General features: G+C 38.7%; 1 protein-coding gene across 1 annotated transcript in view; it reads left to right on the top strand.

Moving 5' to 3' along the window:
* gca (grancalcin) overlaps positions 1 to 27,924 on the top strand; it is a 57,291-nt gene that overhangs the window by 24,513 nt on the left and 4,854 nt on the right. Inside the window, exons 2-5 of the mRNA XM_028806394.2 lie at positions 22,959 to 23,135; positions 23,499 to 23,568; positions 23,986 to 24,029; positions 24,509 to 24,656. Of these exons, the coding sequence (XP_028662227.1) occupies positions 22,959 to 23,135; positions 23,499 to 23,568; positions 23,986 to 24,029; positions 24,509 to 24,656 (439 nt within the window). The remainder of the gene's footprint in view (positions 1 to 22,958; positions 23,136 to 23,498; positions 23,569 to 23,985; positions 24,030 to 24,508; positions 24,657 to 27,924) is intronic.

Raw genomic sequence — 27,924 nt, 5'->3', positions numbered from 1 at the left:
ACTCTTTGTTAACAGATTTATTAAATTGCTGTGCAGCAGATGGGGACAGGATTAAAAAAAAAAAAAAAATGCATTAACATCCCCTGTTGTAGTTCTACAGATTTGATTCACGGCACTCAGATGTCACTTGCTTACTTGGACACTTAGCCCATTTAAGCAAGCTGGTTTTTTTTTTCACAATTTCTGTGTATCGGGGTCATTGGAGAAGTCACAAAACTTAGGTGTTTTTTTCTTTTTATCATGATTTTTGTATTTTGCAGGTGCTCTGGTAATTTAGTAATGGGTATGTTAGTGGGCCTGGCACTGAAGAAGTTGCAGCTTTTAAACATTTAGTGTCTTTTGCCTGGGAGTCTGTTCTATTCATTGTCATTATTACGATTAGAGTTATCATAATTCCAGAATTTGTGTTGTCCGTACCACTGAAACCTCTCTATTTGATACCTTGGCAAAAACAGAAATATACTCCTTAAAAAAGATTGTATACACAGTGGAACCTCGGTTCACGAACATCTCGGTACACGTACAAATTTGGTTTACGACCAAAAAGTTCGCCAAACTTTTGCCTCGGTTCACGACCACACACTCGGTATACGAACAAGCCAGTTTCCCTTTCAGTTTGTACATGTTCCGTCTCTCCCTGTGCATTTCCTGTGCAGTGAGCAAGAGAACACACACACACATACAGGCAGCGCGAGAGAGAGAGAGACAGACCACACACACACGGGCAGCACGAGAGAGGGGGCTGGACGCATAAGGTAGGAAGGCAGTTAAAGAATGCACTGGGCTTGATTTTGTTTCCACTTCTGTTTACAGCGATCGGGTTGTAGCGTGCATTGTTGCAATGTTACTTTTCTTGGTGGTTTATTAAATTACGGATTTTTTGAAATGTTAATTTTTTTCCATGTGCGAACTATTGCAGTGTTAGTTTTCTCTGTTGTTCAAGGTTTTCTCAGTGGTGTTCAATGTTTTTACATTTAGTTTACTATTGCGCTGTGCAGTCTGTGGTTTAATTAACTATATTTGTTCTTAAAAATTTTTTAAAAAAAAATGTATTTTACATACAGTTCGTATGGTCTGGAACAGATTAATTGTATTTACATACAATCCTATGTGGAAAATTGCTTCGGTTCACGACCAAATCGGTTTACGACCAGAGTTTTTGAACGAATTATGGTCGTGAACCGAGGTTCCACTGTATATATTACAAAGGTGATGTAGTTGTATTATTTTAAGTACTCCAGCGTCAACATTAATAAATAACTGTTTGTTTGGATTTTCCTTTTGCAGTTAGAGGTGCCATGATGAATAATTGTGGATCCAAATATGGACACTGACTTATAGAACTTTATTTGTCCCGAGGGGAAAATATATTTGTTTTTTTCCAGATGCTCTGTAAATAAATAAATTGTATATACTCTCACACTATACTCTGAACACACAAATAATAATAATAATAATAATTCATTACATTTATATAGCGCTTTTCTCAGTACTCGAAGCACTATCCACACAGGGAGGAACCGGGAAACGAACCCACAATCTTCCACAGTCTCCTTACTGCAAAGCAGCAGCAGTACCACTGCACCACCTGTGAGGACACACATACCAGAATGACTGAAAAAGAAGAAAACTTAGAGAGAGAGAGAAACTTCCCAGTCCCTAAGGCATTCTGCAGGGGTTTGGCTATTGCTATAAAGAAGTGCCCCAGTAGTGTTACAGCCAACAAATATTCAGAAATGTGCAAAAAAAGTACTCCTTATTAGTGTGTGAGAGAATGTGCAGCATTGTTCAAAATTACACTGTTTTGTTTTAATCCTCTCTTCCTCTACTACCTCCAAGGACTCTAAACTACAATTCTGTTATTGAGCCTGCCCTTTTAATTAGCTTGTTGATTAAGCTGGCCTCTCTTGAAGTGATATTACCAGTCCAGCACACCACAGTGTAGAAAATTTCACTGTCCATGACAGAGTTGTACATGCCGTGAAGGATGTCCTTACCCAATTTGTCATAGTAACCACCATGATCATGCTGTGTACTCATTGTTCTTTGTTTTTAATGTGAATGTGTCAGAAAAGAACACTTCAGAGTCTTTAAACTACACTTATTTTCTTTTCACTTTTCAGATAATGTAGACTTGGCTTTGAGTAAAATATTTTAAAAATATTGTCACTATTAGGAGCTTAGAGTAAAGAAAATTTATGGTTTTCTGCAATCAACCATACTGTACGTACTTTATAAATGTGGACTTGGAGGGGCCACAGAGCTGTAGGGTACTATTTCCCTCTCATATTGTTTTAAAACATTTTTTTTTACATTTTCTTAAAATCAAACCGCATTCCATACAAGAAACTGGTTTAAACAAAATCCTTCAGCCACAGGGGGCTCCACTTGCAAAGTTTGATAAATGCTCACTGGTTTAGGACATTGCTTTAACACTAGAATTACCAGAGCCTATGAAAAAAACTCGTAAATCCGTCCCACCTTAAATCGCGTCTTAAATCCGTTTGCACCTCTCCACCAGAGTCCTTTGTCATCTAAATGTGCTGATAAACAAAAGCTACTGGCAGCCAGCTATTCCATCCCCCCACCGACTTAGAATGAACTTCTCCTAGCTCATGCCTTGCCTTGATTTGATTATCTGGGATTGAAGTGGAGTTTTAGAGTGGAAATAATTCTAGCGTTATTTGGAATACACGCATTTCATGTGTGTTCCATTTCTATAGTAGTCTGTGCAAACACATTTTTAAAACAGAAACGTTTTTCATATTCTAATAGTAAATGACAAAATGTAGGCATAAACTATATGACGTATGAAGCCTGAAGTCCATATATCAAAGAAACACTTTCACAAAAGGTACAAATAAGAGAACACGTGCGCTTTTATTCAAAAATATAACTGTACAAAAAAAAAAAAGCCGCGTTAGCATGCCACATTGACACTCTTACTACAACCGCCGCGGTGGCGTAATGGTATCAGCCCCTGACTGGGAATCAGAGGGTGGCGAGTTCGATCCCGCACGGCTCCACTTCGAGAAATGAACTGCTCTTATTCTTACAATTTTAGAATAACAACATAAATTTGATTTCAGTCTGTAACAGCCGGTGTAACTTATGATACTGGTAAAGGTTAGCTTTTTTTTTTTTTTTTTTTTTAATTCACTTTTCATTCTCGCAGTCGCATTCAGAATCAATCCATACAACCCCATCTGACACAGCTGGTTTCACATAAATAAAAGTGCACTTTTATTCAAGATTATAACCGAAGAATAAAGAAAGCAAGTTACAGTTGGTGGTTGATACGACAGCTTGCGTGGTGCAATGTTAAGAACTGCTGATTTCCGATCCGTGCTATATAAAATCATCACATTCAAATATTAACAGTTCCCACACACCCAAGGTCCGCCATTCCTACATGTGTACTTGTTGCAGTGTACACACCTCTCTGTGCTATGGTTCCTATTACAGTGAATGAGCACCTGACACTGTACTTTCTTCCCTGGGGGAAGCTGAGGTCTTAGAACGGAAGTTTGTTGATGCTGTATCATCTTTTCTTTTTCCATCGCCTTTTCCTGTAAGAAGCGACGACGAAGTTCCTCTGCAAGGTGAGCCATGAACACTCTTCTTTTCTCAGTGGACCCCGTGCATGCCTTATACAGTACGTGTGCGTTCATCGCTGCTAAGTCAAGGATGTTGTAGAACACAGCAACCGGCCACCTGCGTGTTCCTGTTCGCACTGAATAAGCACGCGCATTCTGGTCCATGATGTCAATGCCATGTTGGGGAAAAAAGACAAATATATGTGACATTTTGAAGAAATCATTTTATCACCAGAATAGCACCAGAATACTTCATCACACTAATATTTTTTTCATTAGCATACCTTCATGTGGTTGTAGTCTGTAACCGTGTTTGTTTTTTTTTTTTTTTTTTTTTTATCTTGCCCAATCTCCACATCATGGTGCATTGTGCTGAGAATGCAGGCAGACTTCATCTTTTTGGGCACATACACTGTCAGCATGGCACTGGGAGATCTAAACACCAGCGTGGAGAATTGTTCGTGTACTGAACTGACTTTAGCTGCAGGTGGAAGTTCCCGTCGCACTTTATTCATGGTGCCAAGCAGAGTTGTATTGCGGTGCAGCAGACTATTAGCCAGCGAAAGTGACGTGAAGAAGTTGTCTGTTGTTACGGTTCTGCCTTTGTCCAGAAATGGCTCCATAAGCTTTATGACCACAGACTCGGAAAGTCTTTCTCCTGTGGGACGACTGGGATCTTTTCCTAAATAAGGAGTGGCATTGCACATTTACTTTGTCTCCAAATCTGCCGCAATCCAAAAAGGCAGAACCGTAACAACAGACAACTTCTTCACGTCACTTTCGCTGGCCAATAGTCTGCTGCACCGCAATACAACTCTGCTTGGCACCATGAATAAAGTGCAACGGGAACTTCCACCTGCAGCTAAAGTCAGTTCAGTACACGAACAATTCTCCACGCTGGTGTTTAGATCTCCCAGTGCCATGCTGACAGTGTATGTGCCCAAAAAGATGAAGTCTGTCTGCATTCTCAGCACAATGCACCATGATGTGGAGATTGGGCAAGATAAAAAAAAAAATCAAACACGGTCACAGACTACAACCACATGAAGGTATGCTAATGAAAAAAATATTAGTGTGACGAAGTATTCTGGTGCTATTCTGGTGATAAAATGATTTGTTCAAAATGTCACACATATTTGTCTTTCTTTTTTCCCCAGCGTGGCGTTGACATCAGAAGGCGCGTGCTTATTCAGTGCGAACAGGAACACGCAGGTGGCCGGTTGCTGTGTTCTACAACATCCTTGACCTAGCAGCGATGAACGCACACGTACTGTATAAGGCATGCACGGGGTCCACTGAGAAAAGAGTGTTCATGGCTCACCTTGCAGAGGAACTTCGTCGTCGCTTCTTACAGGAAAAGGCGATGGAAAAAGAAAAGATGATACAGCATCAACAAACTTCCGTTCTAAGACCTCAGCTTCCCCCAGGGAAGAAAGTACAGTGTCAGGTGCTCATTCACTGTAATAGGAACCATAGCACAGAGAGGTGTGTACACTGCAACAAGTACACATGTAGGAATGGCGGACCTTGGGTGTGTGGGAACTGTTAATATTTGAATGTGATGATTTTATATAGCACGGATCGGAAATCAGCAGTTCTTAACATTGCACCACGCAAGCTGTCGTATCAACCACCAACTGTAACTTGCTTTCTTTATTCTTCGGTTATAATCTTGAATAAAAGTGCATTTTTATTTATGTGAAACCAGCTGTGTCAGATGGGGTTGTATGGATTGATTCTGAATGCGACTGCGAGAATGAAAAGTGAATTAAAAAAAAAAAAGAAAAAAAAAAAAAAAAAAGCTAACCTTTACCAGTATCATAAGTTACACCGGCTGTTACAGACTGAAATCAAATTTATGTTGTTGTTCTAAAATTGTAATAATAAGAGCAGTTCATTTCTCGAAGTGGAGCCGTGCGAGATCGAACTCGCCACCCTCTGATTCCCAGTCAGGGGCTGATACCATTACGCCACCGCGGCGGTTGTAGTAAGAGTGTCAATGTGGCATGCCAAACGCGGCTTTTTTTTTTTTTTGTGCGGTTATATTTTTGAATAAAAGCGCACGTGTTCTCTTATTTGTACCTTTTGTGAAAGTGTTTCTTTGATATATGGACTTCAGGCTTCATACGTTATATAGTTTATGCCTACATTTTGTCATTTACTATTAGAATATGAAAAACGTTTCTGTTTTAAAAATGTATTTGCACAGACTACTATAGAAATGAAACACACATGAAATGCGTGTATTCCAAGTAACGCTAGAATTATTTTCACTCTAAAACTCCACTTCAATCCCAGATAATCAAATCAAGGCAAGGCATGAGCTAGGAGAAGTTCATTCTAAGTCGGTGGGGGGATGGAATAGCTGGCTGCTAGTAGCTTTTGTTTATCAGCACATTTTAGATGACAAAGGACTCTGGTGGAGAGGTGCAAACTGATTTAAGACGCGATTTAAGGTGGGACGGATTTACGAGTTTTTTCGTAGGCTCTGGTAATTCTAGTGTTAAAGCTCCATCCTCTTGCATCAAATCATTACTTGGCATAACTGCCATTTGTTGAGAATACAATATCTGACCCCTTGGGGTGTGTGTTTTATTTTTGTATGGTGCATCCACTCAGTGTCTATAGTGTGTGTACATTTTTTTTAAATGCTCACCTTCTTTATTCCCATTGTCCTTGATTTTGATGAGCCTTGGTGGATGCAAAACACTATAGGGAAGTCTCTGTAGTACAGCAAGGATTTGTACTAGCATGATGATTGAACAATCCCAATTGACTGTTCTACTACCCAGGTCAAGATGGTGGAAAAAGACAATGGCAAAAATGTGTGCTGCCACCTGCTTGGCTTTCTGTTCCGTAACAGGAAAATGTTGCCTGGAATGATTTTTTTTTTTTAAATGACCAAGAACAGTGGTTTTTTTTTTTTTTTGGTTTTTTTTTGCAGTGGCTTGTTAGATTTCGAACGGCTGGCATTGTATATTTTCCAATGTGTGAAATTTTAACAAAGAAGAGACCAACCAGTCCATCGAGCTTATTTTGGTTTGTAAACTTATTCCAGGGTATCACCCAGATGCTTTTAAAAGTTGTCAAAGATGCATCAACTTCATGACCTGGTAGTTTTTTTTCCAGGTATGCATGACCCTAAGTTTGAAGAATTGCATCTCAGCTTCCTTGTTAAATTAACTCTTCTCTGACTTTCATTGCCGTCCTTGAGTAGCCGAGTCACACATCTATCAGTAAGGTCAGTTTTATTGAGGCCTTTTGAGAATTTTGAAGACCTGGGTTAGCTTCTTACAGGGCTTTGTGTCTGAGACTGAAGAGGTTTAAATCCCTTAAGCTGTCATAGTAGGGCATGCCCCGTAGTCCTGGGATGCTCTTACAGCATATATGTGCGTGGCTGCTCTTCCCTGCACAGCTTCTAGTGCTACTGTGTGGTGGTTTTATTTTTATTGTTGTGCATGGCATCTTTCTGGCACTTTTATATGTTCTGAGCAGGGCTGTGGAGTCAGTAGATAAATTCTTTGACTCTGACTCCTTGGAGTCAGAAATACCGGAAACTAACTCCGACTCCTCTGTATTTAATATGCTAATGTATTTTCCATGTTGATTGAAAGAAGGCAACATACACATGATTTAACCACATAAATACTGGCTAGGAAGCTGATTCTCTACCGTATTGGCCAGTTAAACAAAAAAAATGAAAACAATAAGGTTTTATTTATTGTTTTTATCAAGTGGCTATAAAGTAATGCCATGCATAAAAATCAGGAACTTTACCAGTTCAAAAAATATAAAACAAAAACAAAGCTTAACTACATTAACAAAAAACAGTTTAATATATAAAACTTAGAATACAGTTGTAGAGTAGAATAGCTGTTAAATGCAATCCAAAATTAACTCAATGCAATGTTCTAAGAAACAGAATTGCTTCTGCCAGATCCTCTTTCATAGAAGCTCTTAAATCTGACTTGATTATTTTTAGAGCTGAAAATAGTCTTTCAACACTGACTTGGGTTGGTGGCATTGCTGTTACAGTTCTGGCCACATCACTAATAATCTCTGGATCAACAAGGATGACTTCTTCTACAGTCAGTTTCGATGAGTGATCATACTTTTCAACTACTTTTCGTTTATCTTTCACGCATAGATGTCGGTTTGCTTTTGAAACTTCCATTTTGTCCAAGTAGGAATCAGTCTAATTCTTCATTTGAAGAGGATGAACCTGAGTTACCAATACTTATAGTTTCATCCAGTGGTGGTATTCAGGTAGTAGTAATCCCTTCATGTGAACTGCTACATCATAGAGTGCCTTTTTTTCCATTAGCAATCTGGTCACTGCTCAACAAAATTTGGCTCATTTGTATCAACATAAATAGCAGCTAACAAGATTTGATTATCCAGTAAGACTCTATCTCTCTATCTTTTCTTCATTGAAGATATGATGCCATCAGCTACTAACCCTCCACTTTTGTTCAGGCAATATATCAAGCTCTTCCATTCCAAAAAAATTTTACCGGGTGTTAAACCTTCATATTGCAACATCTTGGTGACAGTAAAGGGGTAAGAAAGTAGACTTTCCAGTTCTTTTACTTGTGCCCACTGGCTTTCAGTTAATAAAACATTTTCATTGTCCAGTTCTTCAAGAAAGTGTTTTAGTTCAAGCAAACACATTACCATCAAAAAAGTGCTTCCCCAGCGTGTTGCTTGATCCAAAATGGCTCCTTTTCCTCCATGTCTTTTCAAAATGGCATCTATATTACTAAACCACAGTTTAATTTATGCACGGACGGCGGACGCACCACATGCGTACTGCGCCTCAGAGTCAGACCCAGCGGCTTCCCAGAGTCAGTAGGTGGTGCCCAAACAACACAACCTGTGAACTAAACCTGCTCTAATCCATTGTGCCATAACGGAAATTCAGTATTAAAAGTAAAAGTTGTACCTAACGACACAGCCACAGAGAAACAAAAACGAGACCGCATGGATTAAAAACAATAAACGAAGGCTCCTACAACGCGCTTCACAAACACCAGAAGCAAAGAAGTCACGGCTCCAAAAACAAAGAGCTCAACGATTAAAAATACTCAACCAAGCCCGTATGGATAAAAACCATGAACAAAGGCGCCTACAACGCGCTTCTGTAACATCAGATGCAAGAGAGGCACGGATCCAAAAAGAAACTGCAGAAAGGCTACAAATTCGTGTAAAAGGTTTAAGACGTTCAGCATTCCAACAAAGAAAAAGCCAAAGACAGGAAAGACGGACAGATGCTGAACAATTCTGCCAGGTAGCTGAGAACACATTCTATAATGAGTCCACTGTTCATGAAAATTCATTGGGATTAATGAGTGTCATTTGCAGTCATTGTCATTCAATTAACTTCCTTGAAGAAAAAACTGCCAGTACAACTGATGAGTTTACACGTTGTTGTCAAAAAGGTCAGGTTGAGCTGCCTCCTTTGGATGAATATCCTGAATATTTACGGAAGCTTTTGACTAACAATGTACCCGAAATAGTTCATTTGCTTTTGCATCTACCGGAGTTAATATCAAGCCACCACCTGGGAATGGCCCATTCTGCTTTCGCGTGTGTGGACAAATATTGCGTCGGATTGGAACTGTGCACCCTGAGCCAAATCACGACCGCAAATTTGCACAAATGTATGTGTTCGATCTAGATGACGCAGTTTATCAACGAATGAACCTGCCTGAAAACAAGCAGTGCACAGAGCTGATAATGAGAAACGTAGCTGAAGTCATAAACAATCACCTATTAGCTAACTCTATAAAAATGCTACATGAGGTTGAAAAGAAGCCAATACAAAAGCCGAGGCGGAGGGTGTGCCACCAACTAAAATTGCCTTAGTGCTAATAAAGGACAAAGAACAGGATCCGAGATGATACAATGTTCCCATCGTTAATGAAGTGGCAATTGTGTTTCAAAGTAAAGACGGTGAGCCTCTGTTTCACCGTGATTTTGTCATGCATTTACGTCCTGATGGAACCAACCAACCTAAATTCCAACGCGTAGACATTTGTTTTCCTACACTTGATACTTTGACATACCCCATTCTGTTTCCAACTGGCCAGGAAGGATGGAGTGCTGGCATTTGCAGATATAAAAAAAAAAAAAATCAAGCACAGAAAAGATCACGTGTATCAATGAAAGAATATTTTTCCTACAGACTCTCAGTAAGACACGAGTTTAATCCATTAATCAATGCAGGAAAGCTAACTCAACAATACATAGTTGATGTTTACATTTGAGCTGGATTATGATTCCTAACAGTACACGACTTCTACCTAACGACACAGCTACAGAACAACAAAGACGAGACCGCATGGATTAAAACAATACACGGAGGCTCCTAAAACGCGCTTCAGAAACACCACAAGCAAGGACGTCATTAAATGAGCCCATATGGATAAACACAATGAACGAAGGCGCCCACACAAAGAAACCGCTTTAGTACAAATGTGTTTGGGAACAGAAAGTGATTGTCATTCTTGGATTTGCGATTCTTTCGAGAATCGCGGGCTTACTGGTCTGTTTTAGGAGCCCTGGCTGTAACAGTTACTTGCCTCAATTTGCCAATTAGAGTAGCTGCATGACGATCTTTCATTCCATCTCTTATTGCAAGTTGCAGAGTATGAACAGCATATTGCATATGTTGAATAGTAGTAAGCTTAGATGCTTCTTCGTGAAATTTTGGATAACATTGCTGATTCTCTTCGGTTTATCTTTCTCCAATACTTGCAGAACTGTCTTCCTCTATGTTTGTCACTTTATTCATCTACTTGATTCATTTTCTCAATTGTGCTTAACATATTAGAAGCATTATCTGTCACAATAAATAGAATCTGTTCCTTTTTAATTTCAGAATCTTCTAGAACAGGTGGTGTGCAAAGTTATGCTAAAGTTCAGCCCTGGGTGGGAGCATATTTGGAGAATGCAGACAGAACTCCTGAACACACATTACACCTACATCATTACACTTGTTTATACGCAAGTGAACTTGTTAAACACATTATCTGAAATAAAATAAACACTTTTTGTAATGTACCATAATCCAGATTACAGTATGTGAATGTCTGGTTGTATAATAGCTCAGCTGAACTTCACACTAATAGTAACACAACTATGCACTGGGCTTTATTCTTACATCAGAGAAGTACTTGATTATGACTGCTGTTTGTGAAATGGGACATTTGAACTTGCTGTATTTTTTTATTTTTTTTCTCATTACAATTTAAATTTATTAGGAGTCGGTACATTTTTGCCAACTCCAACTCCAGGTACCCACAATTGTCTCCGACTCCACAGCCCTGGTTCTGAGAATGTTTGTTTGTTTGTTTGTTTGTTTGTTTTTGTTGTTTTTTCATAGTGTACCATGAAAATATGAACCCCCTCATACAAAGGTCATATTTACTCCCCTGTATTTTAGCTACATCTTGACATTGGTGGTTGTTTCTTTTCTTACATTTATTAATACATGCATATTTGCTGCTAGTGTTCATACACTGCCTGGGTTTTTAAAACATAATACAGAATTAATAACCTATTTCAAAAACCGTGTGTATATTTTTTACTAAATAAATTCTACTAAATAAGTGTCTGAATTTCTTAATCCGTACATACTCATTTTTAAGAATAAATGATGATCAGTAATACAGAATTTGTCACTGTGGATATTTTTGAATTTGTTTTTCATAGCTTAATCACTGAAAGTATCCTTTTCATCAGCGATAGCCACATTTAAGTGGAAATGCAAATGTGTTTTCCTTCCTCCATATAACAATCAAGTCGGTGAAAAAGACAAAAACATTAAGCAGAGTGGTGGTGGAAGGGTGGTCAGCCTCAACACAGATCCAACTTTAAAAAATGAGCATAGTAATGGCAGCAGGGTGTGTGAAATCCACCTGTTATTTCCTACATGAGAATGTCAAATCTTTGGCATCGTGCTAAAATCCTGAAGATTCGAAGTGTCACCTTTTTAACTTGTTAGGTCATAAGTAACCAGATTCTATTCTGACTACAGTTTAACTAACAGCACTACTGTAGACTGCCCAGATAAATGCAAGCAGCCACTAAAATCCAAATTGCTGTGTGTATGTGGAGAGTTCATCCAGTATCTACGATGCATGATATTGACACCAGAGCTTCATTTTAATGCCTAGTGTAAATACCGTAGTATTCGTTTATAGTTTAGCTGGATGACAATCTATATATGAAGCGCACTTTAAAGGTGGACTTTGAGAAAATTGTAACTGTCATTGTATGTAATACTTTGAGTATTGATGAGGTGGGCTGCTTTAAAAAGATTATAGGGCCTTCAGTTTGACACAGCTTAGGGTAGTGTGCTGTGTGCTGTAGTGTAGTGTAGTGTAGTGTGCTGCAGCCCTCCGGATGAGACTATGTGGCAGTGTTTCACTGGCAATGGTAATTTTTACTTCTCTAAATACCCATTTCTAATGTGAAATTTTGCACTAGTTTGCTTGTTCGCTTTTATTCTCCCAACTGTGTCACTTTGCTCCACTAACCTTTTATAGATGGTTTGTACTGGATATTATCGTCTATTGAGATGGAGTTAATTAACTTTGTCATTCCATATGACATTAAAAAGATTATATAAGCTATATGCACTTGTTAATGAAAGTGTTAATTAGCCTCACTCATGTACTTGCATGTGCAATTTGTAATGAATTTTTAAAAATGCAGGTGTATTAATAGTTTCTAATATGCCTTCAAGTCATATTATGTGAGCTCTTCTCCAGCAGTGTTCTATACTGTACATTAGTGATCTGTTTGTCTCATTCTTGCCTAGGGTAGAGCTTATAATCAGTCCATCTGCTCCTATCATTACAGTAATGCTTGGTCATGATTACTGAGCACTTGTTTTCTCTCCTAGGTTGCAGGTTTTGCTTTACTTTCGGTTCCTGCATTGTTCTTCTTCTTACTAAATAGGCATTATATCGTTTTAAATATGACCAGCAACTTGCCTGTGGATGTTTGTGCATTTTTTTTTTATCCAGGCATGCATAAATTGACTAGATCACAGAGTAATTGGTTCTCATTTCTCATTGAATGCGTCAGTTAAGAGCTCAAGGTTAACTTGCATAAAAAAAAAAAGGTCCCCACCCCGTTCCTGGTTTAAAGTTACACATTTCTTTGTTGGAAGAGTTCAGTTTGCTTTTCATAAAAGCATTGTGTGGGGAAATAATGGGTTGTCATCTATTGTAGCAACCAAACAGAATGCCCTGCCATAGTAAAGACTGAAGCACTATGGGAGATTCCAAATACTTCAGACATCTGTTATTCTCACCTGCATGGTCTGACCACAAAGCTCAGACCAACCGTTTTTGCCCTGAACAGTAGATGTCATTAACAGTCACAACACCATTTTCCATGATTACTGTTTCAACAAATATCTTATTATTGCACCAGCATCTGCACTTTTCTGTGTATTAACATGTGTTATGTTCAGTATACAGCAAGTCCTCCACATACAAACGAGTTCTGTTCCAAGAGCATGTTCGCAAGTCCAATTTATTTGTAACTCCAGCAAAGTTAGCCTCTGCGCCCAGCAAACACAATGCAACTTCCAACCCTATTTGTGCATAGATACTTTATTAATCCCCAAGAGGAAATTCACATACTCCAGCAGCAGCATACGGCTACAAAAAACAATATTAAAGAGCGATAAAAATGCAGGTATAACAGACAGTAACTTTTATAATGTTAACGTTCACTCCCCCGGGTGGAATTGAAGAGTCGCATAGTGTGGAGGAGTAACGATCTCCTCAGTCTGTCAGTAGAGCAGGACAGTGGACATAGGAACACACTTTTAAAAGTTAATATTTGTATTTTGTTGGATTACTTGTGTACTTTAACAATAAATAGAAAATGTTTTCATTTTTTTACATACTAACCTTCCTCAACTCCTATTGAAAATATATTTGTACTGTACATTATATAAGAAAGTGCTTTTATCCATATTACTAACCGAGAATGCTAAACCGGATGGACGCAGGGACATCCGGCCATGGGCCATAGCCGCAAAAAGACATACTGCGCAGGCGCAAGAAAGGGCCGCGAGAGGCGGACAAGACCACAGAAAAAAGGAGTGAGCAAAGAAAAAAGAGGACAAAGAAATGAGACGCCGCAAGCACAGAAAAAAGGAAAAGGCAAAGAAAAAAGTAGTCAAAGGCAGGCACCGCACGAAACCCATTGCACACGAAACTAGCACACAAAAAAAAAGAAGACGCTTGCGCACAACAGCAAGGCCCCCCCCCCCTACAGGCACCGGACGGGATACACACCAAGAGGAGGATTTAACAAGCCCCTGGAACACAAAACGAAAGAAGACGCTCGCGCAACAACAATCCTCACCCCCCCCCCCCCCCCCCCCATCAATAAGAAGTGACACCCAAAGCCACATATCTAAAGGAAACGTCCATATTAAACATACGTCATCTCAAAACCTTCACACTAGGCAGCATAGGTGGATCTCCTTAAAATAAAGCACTATTAACCGTTCAACTGGAGAAAAGGCTCCATATTAACAGTGAGTGCGCTCCTCCTTATTACTTATCCATATTTCGCACGCTGAGGAACAAACAAGTCATGCATACACGGTCACGGGTACAAAACAATTCGGATCGGATAACGGGACCAAACACACGAACACGAATGAAACCAAAAAAATACACGGGGGCGCATACAACGCGCTTCAGAAAATACGTGAGAAAAAATGTCAAGGATCAAAAAACGCAAAGCTCAAGTAACCCCGTTACAGAGACGTGCCCAAATGGACAGACACATTGAACGTAGACGCATACAGCGCGCGTCTCAAAGTGCTGCATCGAAACAAGCACGATTTCAAAAGAAAGAGCTCGCGTCTCAGACATACAAAAAAGGGAGCAAAGCAACGCGCATATGACCGGCCAGAAAACAAGCAAGCAAGACTCCAAAAGCAGAAAGCTCAACTGACCGACATACAAAAACGGACAAGGCACGATACAAACAATGCACGACGTAGAGTGAAACGGACTTTGCGCAAAGCGGAGGCGGATCAATTAAAAATCAAAAATAGCGCGTCACAAATAATGGACATGCAACAACGCGGCACTCAAACACCACAAGCAAAACATGCCCGTCGCAGACATCAACGCCAGACGTCTGCTAAACGCTTATGCCAGTTGGCTGACAACGCTTTCAATAATGAGTCCACTATTGAGGAAAATTCATTGGGATTAATGAATGTCATTTGCAATCATTGTCATTCACTTAACTTCACAGAAGAAACAACTGGCAATACAAATAATGAATTTACACGTTGTTGTCAAAAGGGGCAAATTTGACTGCCTCCTTTACATTCATATCCTTAATATCTACAGAAGCTTCTAACTAACGATGTGCCTGAAAGTAAAAACTTTATGAACTGCATTAGATCCTTCAATAGTTCATTTGCTTTTGCATCTACCGGAGTACATATCAGGCCACCAAAAGGCAATGGCCCATACTGCTTTCGCATATGTGGTTAACACAACGCACTATATTATGTCCAAAAAATATTAATGTTAATCACATTAATAACCAGGTCATTTCATTACTTCCTGGAGAAACACGGCTCTTTCTAAGCTCTGACAAAGTTGACTCTGATGACGACAATGAACATCTGAATTTCCCCTTAGAATATTTGAACACTATTAAGCCGGACGGATGACCACAACACAACCTTACCCTTAAAAACGGAACAATAATCATGCTATTAAGAAACCTTAACACTAAACAGGGTTTATGCAATGGCACACGGTTAGTCGTCAACACCATAACACACGATGTTATTCAAGCTACAGTTCTTTCAGATTCACATGCTAACAATACTGTTCTCATTCTTGGAATTGACCTTACGAGTTCTGACCTAGAATTACCTTTTACATTGAAACACCGACAGTTCCCCATTAAACCTGCATTTGCCATGACCATCAACAAATCACAAGGACAAACCATGGACAAGGTTGGCATCTACCTCTCTGAACCCGTTTTTGGACATGGACAACTTTATGTTGCCTTCTCATGTGTTCGACGTTCATCTCACGTTAAAGTTAAAGTTAAAAATGATCCATGCCAAGGAAGACTCATTCAAAGACAAGACACCATCTTTACTACTAATGTTGTATACAAAGAAATATTCCAATAAAACATTACTCTATGCCAAACACTCTATTTTGTATTTATATAGGCATCATCCAAACCTGCACACTATTCTATATCTAATTCATACATCTCACTCTTTGTCATGCCCCAACACCAGGGGTTGGCGAGCGAAGCGAGCAGGGGGCGGAGCCCCCTAGTAAGTTAATATTTGTATTTTTTTTGTTAGATTTCTAGTGCATTTTATCAACAAACTACTGAAAGTTATTTCATATTGTTTTCCATCAGCTGATTTCAGTACAGTAGACTCATTTTCCACTAGTGAATGAGTCGAAGTGATGGTCTTCAAATCCAATTTTGGTCACCACGCATAGTGAGGAATTGGATGACATCATCACTTGACACCTACTGCCAATCACTTAATATTGATGCCCTATAAGTGTTCACGGAAAAGATTTATGGAAGGTTTTGACAAAGTACTTCCAGTGCTAACTCCAGTTTGAGTGTATCAAAATAAAAGCCCTTGCTAAGCCCACAGTACGCCTGATGGGATGATCATATCTGAAGATCATACATTTTAGAGTCGATTAGAACCAGTGGATCGGAATAAGCTGTTCACAAGATCTGAAGGTCCCATTGTCCCTACACTCCACCACACTACTTGGTTTCGTATGGCATGTTAATGTGGCTGGCTGAGTGAAGAAGTTACCCTGTTTCATGTTGAACACACTGAATTCTTGACATCTTGGGCTTGAAATAAACAGCCAAAAGCACAGCCACTTGTAGAGAATGTACGTAAGTAAATGAGAATGTAAACGGTAACAGTGTGGGTTTTGCACTCCACCTAGCGCCAGACATGCAAACTAAGTTTTTCACAGCAACGCATTTTAACTTGTGCTACAATTTTTTATTTTTTGCTTATTATTTAATAATTCTGCAAACTCCCATTAGCTGAATTGGGTGCCTTTTGAACCTGCCACCGTATCTTAACTGGATGAACCGCGGTAAGCGAGGACACATACACAGTCATCAAGGGATGGGTGTAATTCAGTTCACTGTGCTTTTTATTTAAACTCAAAACCAAAAATGTTCAAAAGTGGAGTTAAAAATCCTCCAAAACAAGTAAATAGTGCATAATAATAGTGTCCAGGTGGAGTCTGAAATCCAAGAAATAATACTTTAAAACGCAATGACCCAGGGTGAAGTGCAGCTGTGGCAATCACAACTCCATCGCTAATTATGGTCACAGGCCCATCCTGCGTGCACGTAATGCAGGTCTGTCAACTCCCACCTCTTGTACTGAAGCCGTTTCTGCCCCCACTACCAGGCCCCAGCTAATGATGTGAGTGTAGACATTTATTTATTTATTTAAAATGTGCCAGAGCTGCAGATCTCTTACCATATTGACATGCGTGTTTGCGTCTTTGAAAGTTCATAATTTGAAGGTTTGTATGTAGGAATCTTACTGTATAGATCTCCAGTTTCTTGCTTCTCAATCAACTAAAATCAGTGAGAGGGGAAAAATGTCACAATATGTTTAACATATAATTTAGAATAATCAAGTCTTATGTAACAATCATCTGCATGCATATTCTGCAATTTCTCTCCCTAATCACCACATAGGTGTATGTGATGGGACATACTCATTTCCTTTGACACCATTCCAGTTTTGAGATGATAGTCTACCTAGGGTTGTGCATTATACCAGTACTGAAAAAAAACCTTAGTGCCTAATTTTTAAAATGGTACAGTGTCAGGTCAGGAATTTTAGTAAACAGTAGTTCTGAAAGAACTTGTGGTCTGCTCTTCATTCCTCTAGTCTTCAGTGTGCTTTAGACTCTGCAGAGGATATACCTTTCGATGCACTAGAGTGGTGTTTCTCAAACTAGCGCATTGCCAGATGATTGTGTTGTAAAATTACAAAAGTTCATCCAGGTTTCTGTTGAGTGATATGACTGCTGCAAGTTATTTATTTTATTGTGACAGCATGTTGAACAGTGCCATTTATGCATCATGGTGAGCATGAAAATGTTTTTCCACAACTCCCATCTCGCATCCTATTAAATAGTCAGACAGACAACAAAGACGTGTATAAGAAAGGGGTAGATAAGAAAAACTAAAATACGAGCTTGTGGTTTGCAAAGACTGTGGCGCTAGATTGAAATGTCAAAATGAAAATAACAGGTCCAGGATAAGGATGTTACGATTTTCAGAGTGTTATGAAGGACAAGTGAAGTGTGTATGAGTATTAGTGCTGGGCAGTATACCGGTTCATACCGAAAACCGTTTTTTATTTTTTTTATGATATGGATTTTTCTTATACTGCAACACCGGTTTAAATTGTCTAAACGACATTCGGAACGTGGCGCAGCAGGAAACTGTTCAAGTGGGGACCTTTTCACTGCTACACCGCTAAACACAGACTTGTTGCACTAGGGCTCTTTTTTACTGCTACACCACCAAATAGTGGGCGGTAGCATAGGAATGCTGCGCGGTGAAAATGGACAGAGAGCCTGGAGATACTTTAGTTTTAAAAGGTCAGATGTGTAAATACTGTTTCTATACTACTGGATAATACTGCAAGCCAAGTTGTACTTGTTTTATTTGTTTTCAATACAGTGTAATGTACCTGGGTACTGTGTAATAGTGTGACGACATGTTTTCAAACCCCGTCATAAGTTATATAGCACATTAAATGGTTTGTGTTAAGTGATTCTTAAACTGACTTCTTCTTGCACTAAGAAGAGGTGCCGGCAGCGATCGCCACACAGAATACATTCACTTCATGATCTTCCTTCTCTCTGAACATTTAGAATGCTAAAATAAATACTTAAAATAATTTTCATGGTGAAATGCATTAAAGCATGCATTAATCATATGGGGGCACAGCGGCGTGCCTGCCTTGTATTTGCATGTTTTTCTGGTGGGTTTACTCGGCACTTCAGTTTCCTTTCAAAGTCATGTAGGATGTGGGGTTTTGTTGTGCTATATTGACCCTGCTAGTGTATGTTTTGCTTGTATTCATCCTTCGATGGGCGCAACTCTGAATGGATGGCATAATTAAACATGTATAACGAAGATATTTTTAAAGTTCTGAACACTCCGCGGGCTAAGTTTATAACTAGTTTTAATTTCACAAAGACGTTTATCGTGTGGTGATTGGATATGTGGTGAAATGACGGACGGATAGGAACTGGGGTTTTAGTACGTCAGATAGAGACAGAACACGTGCAATAAAGAGAGCCCGCTCAGAAGAACATGCATTGAATTCTGTGTTCGTGTCTCCGACCACCAGATCACAAACCCAACATTTACACAATATTTAAGTTAAACCTGTGTGGTACCCATTCATACATCCAGTTTTTTGGAGCCTCGTCACACCTGCCATAAAGTTCTCTACACTGAACATACACCGGGGGACCCCTTACTGCGAGGGAGCAGCACTACCGCCTCACTACCGTGCTTGTTTAATACCTGCTTTAATGCATTTCATCATGAAAATGATATCAAGTATTTATCTTAGCATTCTAAATTTTCAGAAAGCAGAAATATCATGAAGTGAATGGATTCTGTAAGGTGATCGCTGTCTTATCTTAGTGTGGAGGAAGTCAGTTTAAGAAGCGTACTGATTAACAACTGGGTCGGGGAACGCAATACGAAGCATTTAATGTGCTGCATTAACTTATGACGGTGTTTGACAAAATCTAGTAAATTAAACATTGATTTTAGGAAGAAGTTTAGTTTACGACATTCTACTTTAATTATGAAGTAAACTATGAGAATAAAGTGGAAATGTCGACTTTATTCTCGACATAGTTTTTTTTTTTTTTTCTTCCCTGTGTCCGTATTATTTTTTTCTTCACCGTTGCCCTAATACGATTCCGTAGGGCTATGCCACAAATAGCATTATAAATGCAAGTTGCAGGTATATTATTTATGTATATAGCTTAGCTTGAAGCAAGGTCCATATTAATGCAGTTTGCCTAAATGATAGTTCAGTTGGTAAAGATGTCATCACCAAGTTGCACTTGTTTTATTTTATTTTAATTTGGTGAATACTGTGTAATGCACCTGGGCTTGAAGTCTTGAAGTAATAGTGCAACTATCAGTAATAATACTATTATTTATTTTATTGTTATTATTTATTAGTTTAAATATTATGCAGTTTAATGATGATAAAGTTGTTTAAAAAGTCACTTTAATGTGTCAGTGGACAGAGATTGTTAACATTAACAGAAAATGTAGTTGGTTTACAAAAAATATTTACTATTTATTCCTTTTCTAAGACATATTCAGTGCAATACAACTTTTGACAAGCACTTCTGGATATTTTACTAAGTCTAAAATGCCTCTTTGTATGGTTGAAAATATGTTGTCAAAGTTATAGTTTTGTTTTTGCAAAATTTGTTCAATAAAAAGGTTCTATATTTTGACTGCATCTGTCATGCAATGTGATACCTTCTCCATTAGTGCCACCCCCTTGAAAACTATCACTTTATGGGGCCATGCAAACCTGTATTAATACTTGTGTGCACATTAAAATGTTTTTTTTGTACAATGTACAATACTCTTGACAGTGGAATAGGTTATTCTTAGCCAGTAATTCCAGTGGAAAATGTGGTTAACATCCACTCATGCATGGGGAAAAAAATACCATCGAATACCGTGAAACCGGGATAATTTAGAAAAATACAGTGATATAGAATTTTGGTCATACCGCCCACCCCTAATGAGTATATATGTAAATCTCTCTGTCTGTCTCTGTCTCTGTGTGTGCCATTGTTCTTCACAAAATGCAGTTTCATTGGCAATAACCAACTCCTCAGTGGCTCATTACATGTTCGCTGTTGCGGCATCCATTGAATCCAAATCTGTAGAAGTGCAAAGAACATTTTGCATTCATTTTAATGTGACTTGATGAGGAAGAATTCTTTCACAGGGTATGAAAGTGGTCTGGTAGACGGTTATCAAATGGTATTGTGAAGGATGCGATTATTAGACCACTGAGAATGGCAATAGCACTAGAAAATATAAAAAGGCTTAGATTAGCAGTAGATATTCACCAATATGTAAGTTGGTGGAGAAAGTAACATTTCAAACTGTTCTCAAATCTTCAGCACATTCATTCTATCACCTTTTGTAAATACAAGTAGTGCTTATTTTTTTTAATTTAAATTTTTTTTTAATCTATTTATGAACTTGTTTAGAAAAATGTATTGTTAATGGTGGAGCTCATTTTGAAAATGTTATGTAACAAAATGTTGTTTAAGGTGAAATAAATAAGCTGCGTTGATTCATTTTTGAACATATTCGTTCCTTCCATATCACCATGTGTGAAGTAACTAAGTGGTATGACCGTTCTTACTGTCTTTTCAAAAATCCTCATTCACTACTTGAATTTCTTTCAGCTTTACTAAAACCTATACCATGCATTGCCACTGGCTGTGATAGATCTTCGGAATCTATTCCCTGTTTTGGATGCAGTTGTTTTGGGTTGAAGCTGAAGGCGACCCCACGTTCTCAGTGTTCATGTTCTCTCTGTGTATACACCTATCTCCTCCAGTGTCCTGCAACAGTTCAACCACACACAGTTTAGTTGAATTGGCCTTGCTGAACTGGCCCTAGTTTGCATGCGTCTGTGTGTGTGTTCATGTTTTGATTGACTAAGCACCCTGTTCAGGGGTTGTTTCTGCCTTGCACCTTATGCTTGTCTGGGAAAGGCACCTGTTACCCCACAATCCTGCTCAGTTTGTCTCTTTATGACTCTGCTGCAATTATGATAATTCTCTTCTTGGGTGCCAGTACAGTACTGAACCCCTGCACTAGAAAATTCAAAGGGGAACCATTGCCTCTAGCAAGTCCGTGAGGAGTGCTGTAGATCAGGGGTAGGCAACGTCGGTCCTGGAGTGCCACAGTATGTGCAGGTTTTTGTTCCAACCCAGTTCCTTAACGAGAACTCAATTATTGCTGATGAAGCACATATTGCTTAAGTGACATTTTAATGCTTCATTTTAGTGGTCTCGCTTGTTAAGGTTCTCCAACCTTAATTGCTTATTTCAATCTTAAACTGCTGCATTCAGTGTTTTAATTGCTTCTTATTAGCAATAAGATGTAAAACAGGGGTAGGCAATGTCGGTCCTGGTGAGCCGCAGTGGCTACAGGTTTTCATTCCAACCCAATTGCTTAATTAGAAACCAATCATTGCCAATCTCAGACCTTATTTAATTTTATGGCTTGTTAGTCTGTGCAATGTAAGGCTTTTATATCGTAGATTTTTTTCCTTTCCAAGGATATCATCCAAATGATTTGAAGCCTAAAACAGATCATTTTCAGTCTGTCACATTTTTCTATTAAGTGTTTTATTAAATCAAACTGTGCATGATGAACACACACAGATGTAATTGGAAAAAAGCTAGCTGGAGAACTGCTGGCTGCTTTGTCTTTTACATCTTATTGCTAATAAGAAGCAATTAAAACACTGAATGCAGCAGTTTAAGATTGAAATAAGCAATTAAGGTTGGAGAACCTTAACAAGCGAGACCACTAAAATGAAGCATTAAAATGTCACTTAAGCAATATGTGCTTCATCAGCAATAATTGAGTTCTCGTTAAGGAACTGGGTTGGAACAAAAACCTGCACATACTGTGGCACTCCAGGACCGACGTTGCCTACCCCTGCTGTAGATTCCATGTGGGACAATCCCCCTAAGTAACTTCCTTCCCTTCATCACACATTTAGATTCTGTGATGGAGAAACCACCATACTGTTCCCCTTCTCTTCTGTTCTCTGTGGGGGACAGCAAATTTCGACACACTGGGGAATTCAAAAGTAAGCCATAGCTTATAGCAAAGTAGGGATACACATTATTATGTGGAAGCAACAGTTGCTACTTTCGTTTATTCAGTTGTGCAACCGGATGGGGTTGGGGCTGGGGTTATAGTTCGTTATCCATTATCTGCTTCATCACAGTTTTGGTACCAGTACCGAGGTCAAAAAGATGGTATGGATACTGAAGTCAACATTTTAGTGCCACTCCAACACTTGCTACTGGGTGCAATACAGATGTTTGTGGACAAAATCACTGGACCCACTTACAAATATAATATTGTAGATATATAAATTATTAATATTCACTTTTGAAATATGTAATTTAGAACCTTGTAGTTTATTTGCACTGAATTTTTCCCCGCCTTCTTTTTCAATAGTATGGATATGGTACTCCAATGCCAGGTGCCCAAGCGCCTGCAATGCCAATGGGTGCTCCAGGAATGGGAGGTCCACCACCAGGAGGCTATGGAGGATATGGTCAGTTTCCGGGGGGTTTTGGTGCACCACCTGTGAATGATCCAATGTGGGGGTATTTTACAGCAATTGCTGGGCAGGTGAGTCTGTTGTAGTCCATTTCTAAAGTATGATTATTGTAAAACCTTAAGTGTTTTTGCAAAATGGTAATATTCAAAGGTCTACTCTTTTTATAGTATGTTTGTTTGTTTATAGAAGCTACATATGAAGTCAAAGCAGATATACAATGACCAGAACTATATGCATTAAGTAACTTGGGGATTATTAAATCTTTAGTTTAATTATCCCCCTGGAAGAAATGTTTGTTCTACTTTAAGATCACTTATAGAAATAAACATGATAAATAATATTTTAGAAAGCACAGGATGTTTTTATAGATGTGTTCAATGGCTTTCAATGTGTTGATATTTAATTTGCTGAACTGCAAAGGGTTGTTTTATTAGGATGGCGAAATTGATTCAGAGGAACTTCAGAGATGTTTGACACAGACTGGGATTCATGGAACCTATAGCCGTAAGTCAATTTGTTGTTGTTTTTGTCTGGTAGCTTTTTTATATAAAAAAAAAAATGCTGAAGTGAATAGTGTAACTGGAGCAGCAAGTATAAAAAAGGCAGATTGAGAGTCTGTGGTTACATAACAGGCACCCTCACAAGTAAAAGCCACTATGGTTTAAGGAGTTGTTCTTTAGCTGTGTTGTCTGAGATGGGTGTGCTATAATCCCAAATTACTATCTTGCCTCTTTTCAGGTAGGATGAGCAGGTAGGAGGAGACATTGCCAAGAATTAATTTCTGAGCAAAGAAAAATGGTCTCCCTTCATTCAATAAACTTTTTTTTTCTTTCTTCCGTTTTATACTGTTTTATACACTTAGTCAAATGTGCAAAAACTTTTCAAAATACATAATTTGAGAAAACTGTTTTTCATTCACAGCTTTCAGTTTAGAGACGTGTCGACTGATGATTTCAATGCTAGATGTATCCTTTTTCATTCTTGGTATACACTTCAGTCTAGGCTGGTCAAGTAAATGGATGTTGGCATTGTCTGTGTTTTGTTTCACATTTATGCCATCATGCCTCGGCTCTGTCATAGCTACTGTTATTGTCCCGAGGCTCTGGAAAACATTGATTTTTATTTCTTGAAATTGTATATACATGATACTGTATAATTGATGGTACATAGCCTGTAGCCTTCCAAAACCTTGCTGAACTTGCCTGATGACATGAACTTTCCAGTGAGTATAAGCAAATGCAGTTTCTGTATGTATGCTTGCAAAACAGAAAGATTGCATAGTTAAAGATCCTGTTTCTAATTGACTGAACTTACTATTGCAAAGCTCTTAAAATATGTCCCTTTTACATATGTAGTGTAATATATTAAAACTTGAAATTTATGAAGTCATATACCTTGTTCTTGCCTTGATAGCATTGTCGGTACTTAACTCTGCCCTTTTCAGAGAGATCTTACAGGAAAGATGGGATTTAATGAGTTTAAAGAGGTTTTTGTTGCCTTAAGTGGCTGGAAACAAAATTTCATGATGTTTGATCAGGACAGAAGTGGATCTGTGGAACCTCATGAGATGAGTCAGTCTCTTTCTTCAATGGGTAAGAGTTTTTATTTTGTAATGCAAATGAATCCATGTATTATACCTAGTGTTCCTTTTTTTATGTAAATATTAAACCTTTTCCTCATATGTTTCAGATGTATATAATATCTATCTTGATTTTTGCAGAATACTTTTGATAAGGTACCACATGATTGATTAGTGATCAGTCTTAAACAAGTGGCAACTCGAGGTTATGGTGAGGTGGACTTCTTTGAATTGGCTAATGTTAGAAATGGCATCTCTGAGAGCAGCAGCCCTAGTTCTGATCCCTATTTAATATTCCTAAATGATCTTGAAAAGAATACGATCAATTAGCTGGTTAAGTTTGCAGATGGTACTAAAGTAGGTGGACGGGCAGATTATTACATTTTTGCCAACAATATATTAAGAACTGGGAACTCACTGTTGGTAATCGGCTCTCAGATTTCCAGTTCTAATGAATGCTAACTTCTGCTTATTTCTCACTTAGTAATAAGTCATGAAAGCCTCTGTGCCAACAGCACTGTTTCTTGTATGGACTCAAACAAAGTAAAGATTAATGATGTGTCATAAGAGGTGTTCAGTGTCCAACCATTTAATAAAAGGACAAGACAAAAAAAACTGGAACATAGCATGATGGGAGTTCATAACCCAACACAATTGTAACCGCACCAACTCTGGCTGAATTTAGAGCTGCCAATTCATCTAGAAATTACTTGTGGAAGGAAAAACTTCTGCAGAGAGCAGTCAAACTACATAAAATGATCTTGATGCAACGGCCATTTTTCAGTTTTACACAGGTCAACCGTTTACCATAAATTTTGTTTCCTCCACACTCTATATGTCAAGTTCCACACACCTTCCCTTTATAAATCCCAATGAACGTGAAATTTAACACACATGCACACACCTACTGCCCTACCCGACTCCTTTCAGAATTTTGCATATTTGAGTATACAAATCCCCCACTTCTGTTCACTGTTTTGTTAAAAGACGATGGCAAAAGCCCGTGGGGTGGGGAGAGAATTTCAGCAAATGCGAAGTGAAAGCAAGAAAAAGCATATTATTTCTTGGTTTAAGCAACAAATGAAAGTTAATGGAGTGATACAGCGTGTCGGAGATACTCGAAAGTTGAAGTTCAGAAAGTCGCACAGTACCCAAAATTTAAAAAAAAAAAAAAAAAAATCAAACTTGACATGAAAAGCAAGTCGCAGCCCACTGTCTCTTTATTCTCTTTCACATATTATTACAAAAGCTAACCCCCATACCGAGGACACAGCATGACATCTTCGGGTGCTGACTGCGTACACACCTCTGCCTCGGAAACCGGTGGGAGACCATCTTGCTTGTGTGCTAACGGACACTGTTCTGGAATCACAAAATGCAATAATGGATGGTCTCGGATGTGGCCAATGAACTAAGGAATATAAGGGCTGTACTATGTGATACTGACCACATTTTAAATGAATCGGTTAAAAAATAAGTGCATCTCATTACTTGTTGCAACATTCTGCTAATTACATTCAAACAAAGTTGTAACGTCCGATTTGGCTGATCATTTGGTGGGTCGGGTTCATCATACCACATCTCTTCGTGTATGGGCAAGCCACGATTGTGTGGTACATTATGCAGCACACTACATGCTTGCACAAGGCAACACACTTTCTGTGGACTACATAGAGCAGCACATTAATAGAGTGGAAATTCTTTCTATTTATACAAGCAAGTTCGTTCTCTGAAGATGCCTATAGAGTGTAGTATTGGGGCGGAGTGCCACAACGGATAGATTGTCTACTCTTTATGTGGCTCTTTGAGGTGACTCATTATTCTTAAAAGGACTGCATGCCTTTTGCCACACTAGTTGTTAAAGGCACTATGACTGTGTGGAGTTGCTGTTTTTATGGGCTGTCCTGCTATAGATGATTAATGACAGCTCATTCTTTTGGTGATTCGTCCCAGGCTGATATAACTTGTCCTGCTGTTGTTGCAATAACAACATGCGTGCAGTGCATCTGGAAAACCGGATATTTCCGCAAAGTGTGATTTGATGTTTCCCAGTTCAAACACAGTGTTAAGTAAATCTTGTATCCGGATGACAAGCGGATAATACCATCCTAGATAGCTGGTCTGGAGCAACTCGGCAAGTTCATGTTGAAAAGCTTCTGTGGCTTAACACCCAAAGGTGGATGGAACTTTGTAAAGGAGCAGGTAGTGCACAATTACTCAAAGTCCAGCCTTTGCAAAGCCGGCACCAGTTCAGCACAAAGCTTCAAGGATAGCTTTTGGAAATTGAAAATCGACTTAGAAGCCAGTCATCAGCATCTATAATGCATGCTCTCTTCTGATTCTTTCCATTTGTGATGTCTTCTAACAACGTTAAAGCAACTATGGTAGTTGGAATAATTTGGCTATTCCGTGAACCATTATATTATTGCAGAATGATCACAATCAAATGAATTTATAAATAAATACACCAAAATTAATTCCAATTTGATAAATCCTGCGTCATAGATGCAAATGTGAAAGAGAAGGGAAACAACACAGAAACAGTAGCACTGCTTTGACACTGGGTGCCGCCAGTTTGCAAAACAGAGCAGAAATGTGTGTACACACGATGTGAGGCTGCTGTGAAAATGTATGTGGCTTTACACAAAGTTTAGTTTTTCTGCATCTCATTGTGTGTGGAAATGGACGTGCGCAACATTTTTGTGCATACACACCAAGTCTTTCTCGTAGCTCAGTATTCATCTTTAGCTCATGCTCCATCTGATCATTCTCTTCTCCATTCTTTCCAGCTTTCCTTGATGTTTCACTTTTATTGGCCATGTGTCACTCGAACAGACCATTCTACTTCTTGCATAACTTTTTTCCTGCTGTGCCAAAAAGACTCCGTGGTGTCAGTTCAAGAAACTGAAAATACACACTGGAAACGCAGATGAGTTTATTAGGAGAGCATGGACTCTGTTCTGTAATTTTAGTATTCATCTGCAGTACACATTCTTTGTAGCAAATGAGATGAGCAGTAGTTCTTCAAAAATGTGTTTTTACTGTATACGGATGTTTCTTCTGTCAGTTATTCGCATATGGAAACTTTACTGCAAAACTTCATCGGGCCTTTTTGTTTAAAACCAAGTCCAACAAAATGTCTACCAAACCAAAACATTTTGACTTCTTATTCTTACACCCTTTGTACTGCCAGTAGTGTTGATGCTATATCTGCAGTGTTTGTGCTAAAACAAATGTCAGCGTCAGTCAGTTTAGCACAATACTTCTGTGTGTGTATATAT

Source organism: Erpetoichthys calabaricus, chromosome 8 (assembly GCF_900747795.2).
Source record: "Erpetoichthys calabaricus chromosome 8, fErpCal1.3, whole genome shotgun sequence".
Classification (NCBI taxonomy): domain Eukaryota; kingdom Metazoa; phylum Chordata; class Cladistia; order Polypteriformes; family Polypteridae; genus Erpetoichthys; species Erpetoichthys calabaricus.
This window is presented reverse-complemented; position numbering and strand designations above follow the sequence as displayed.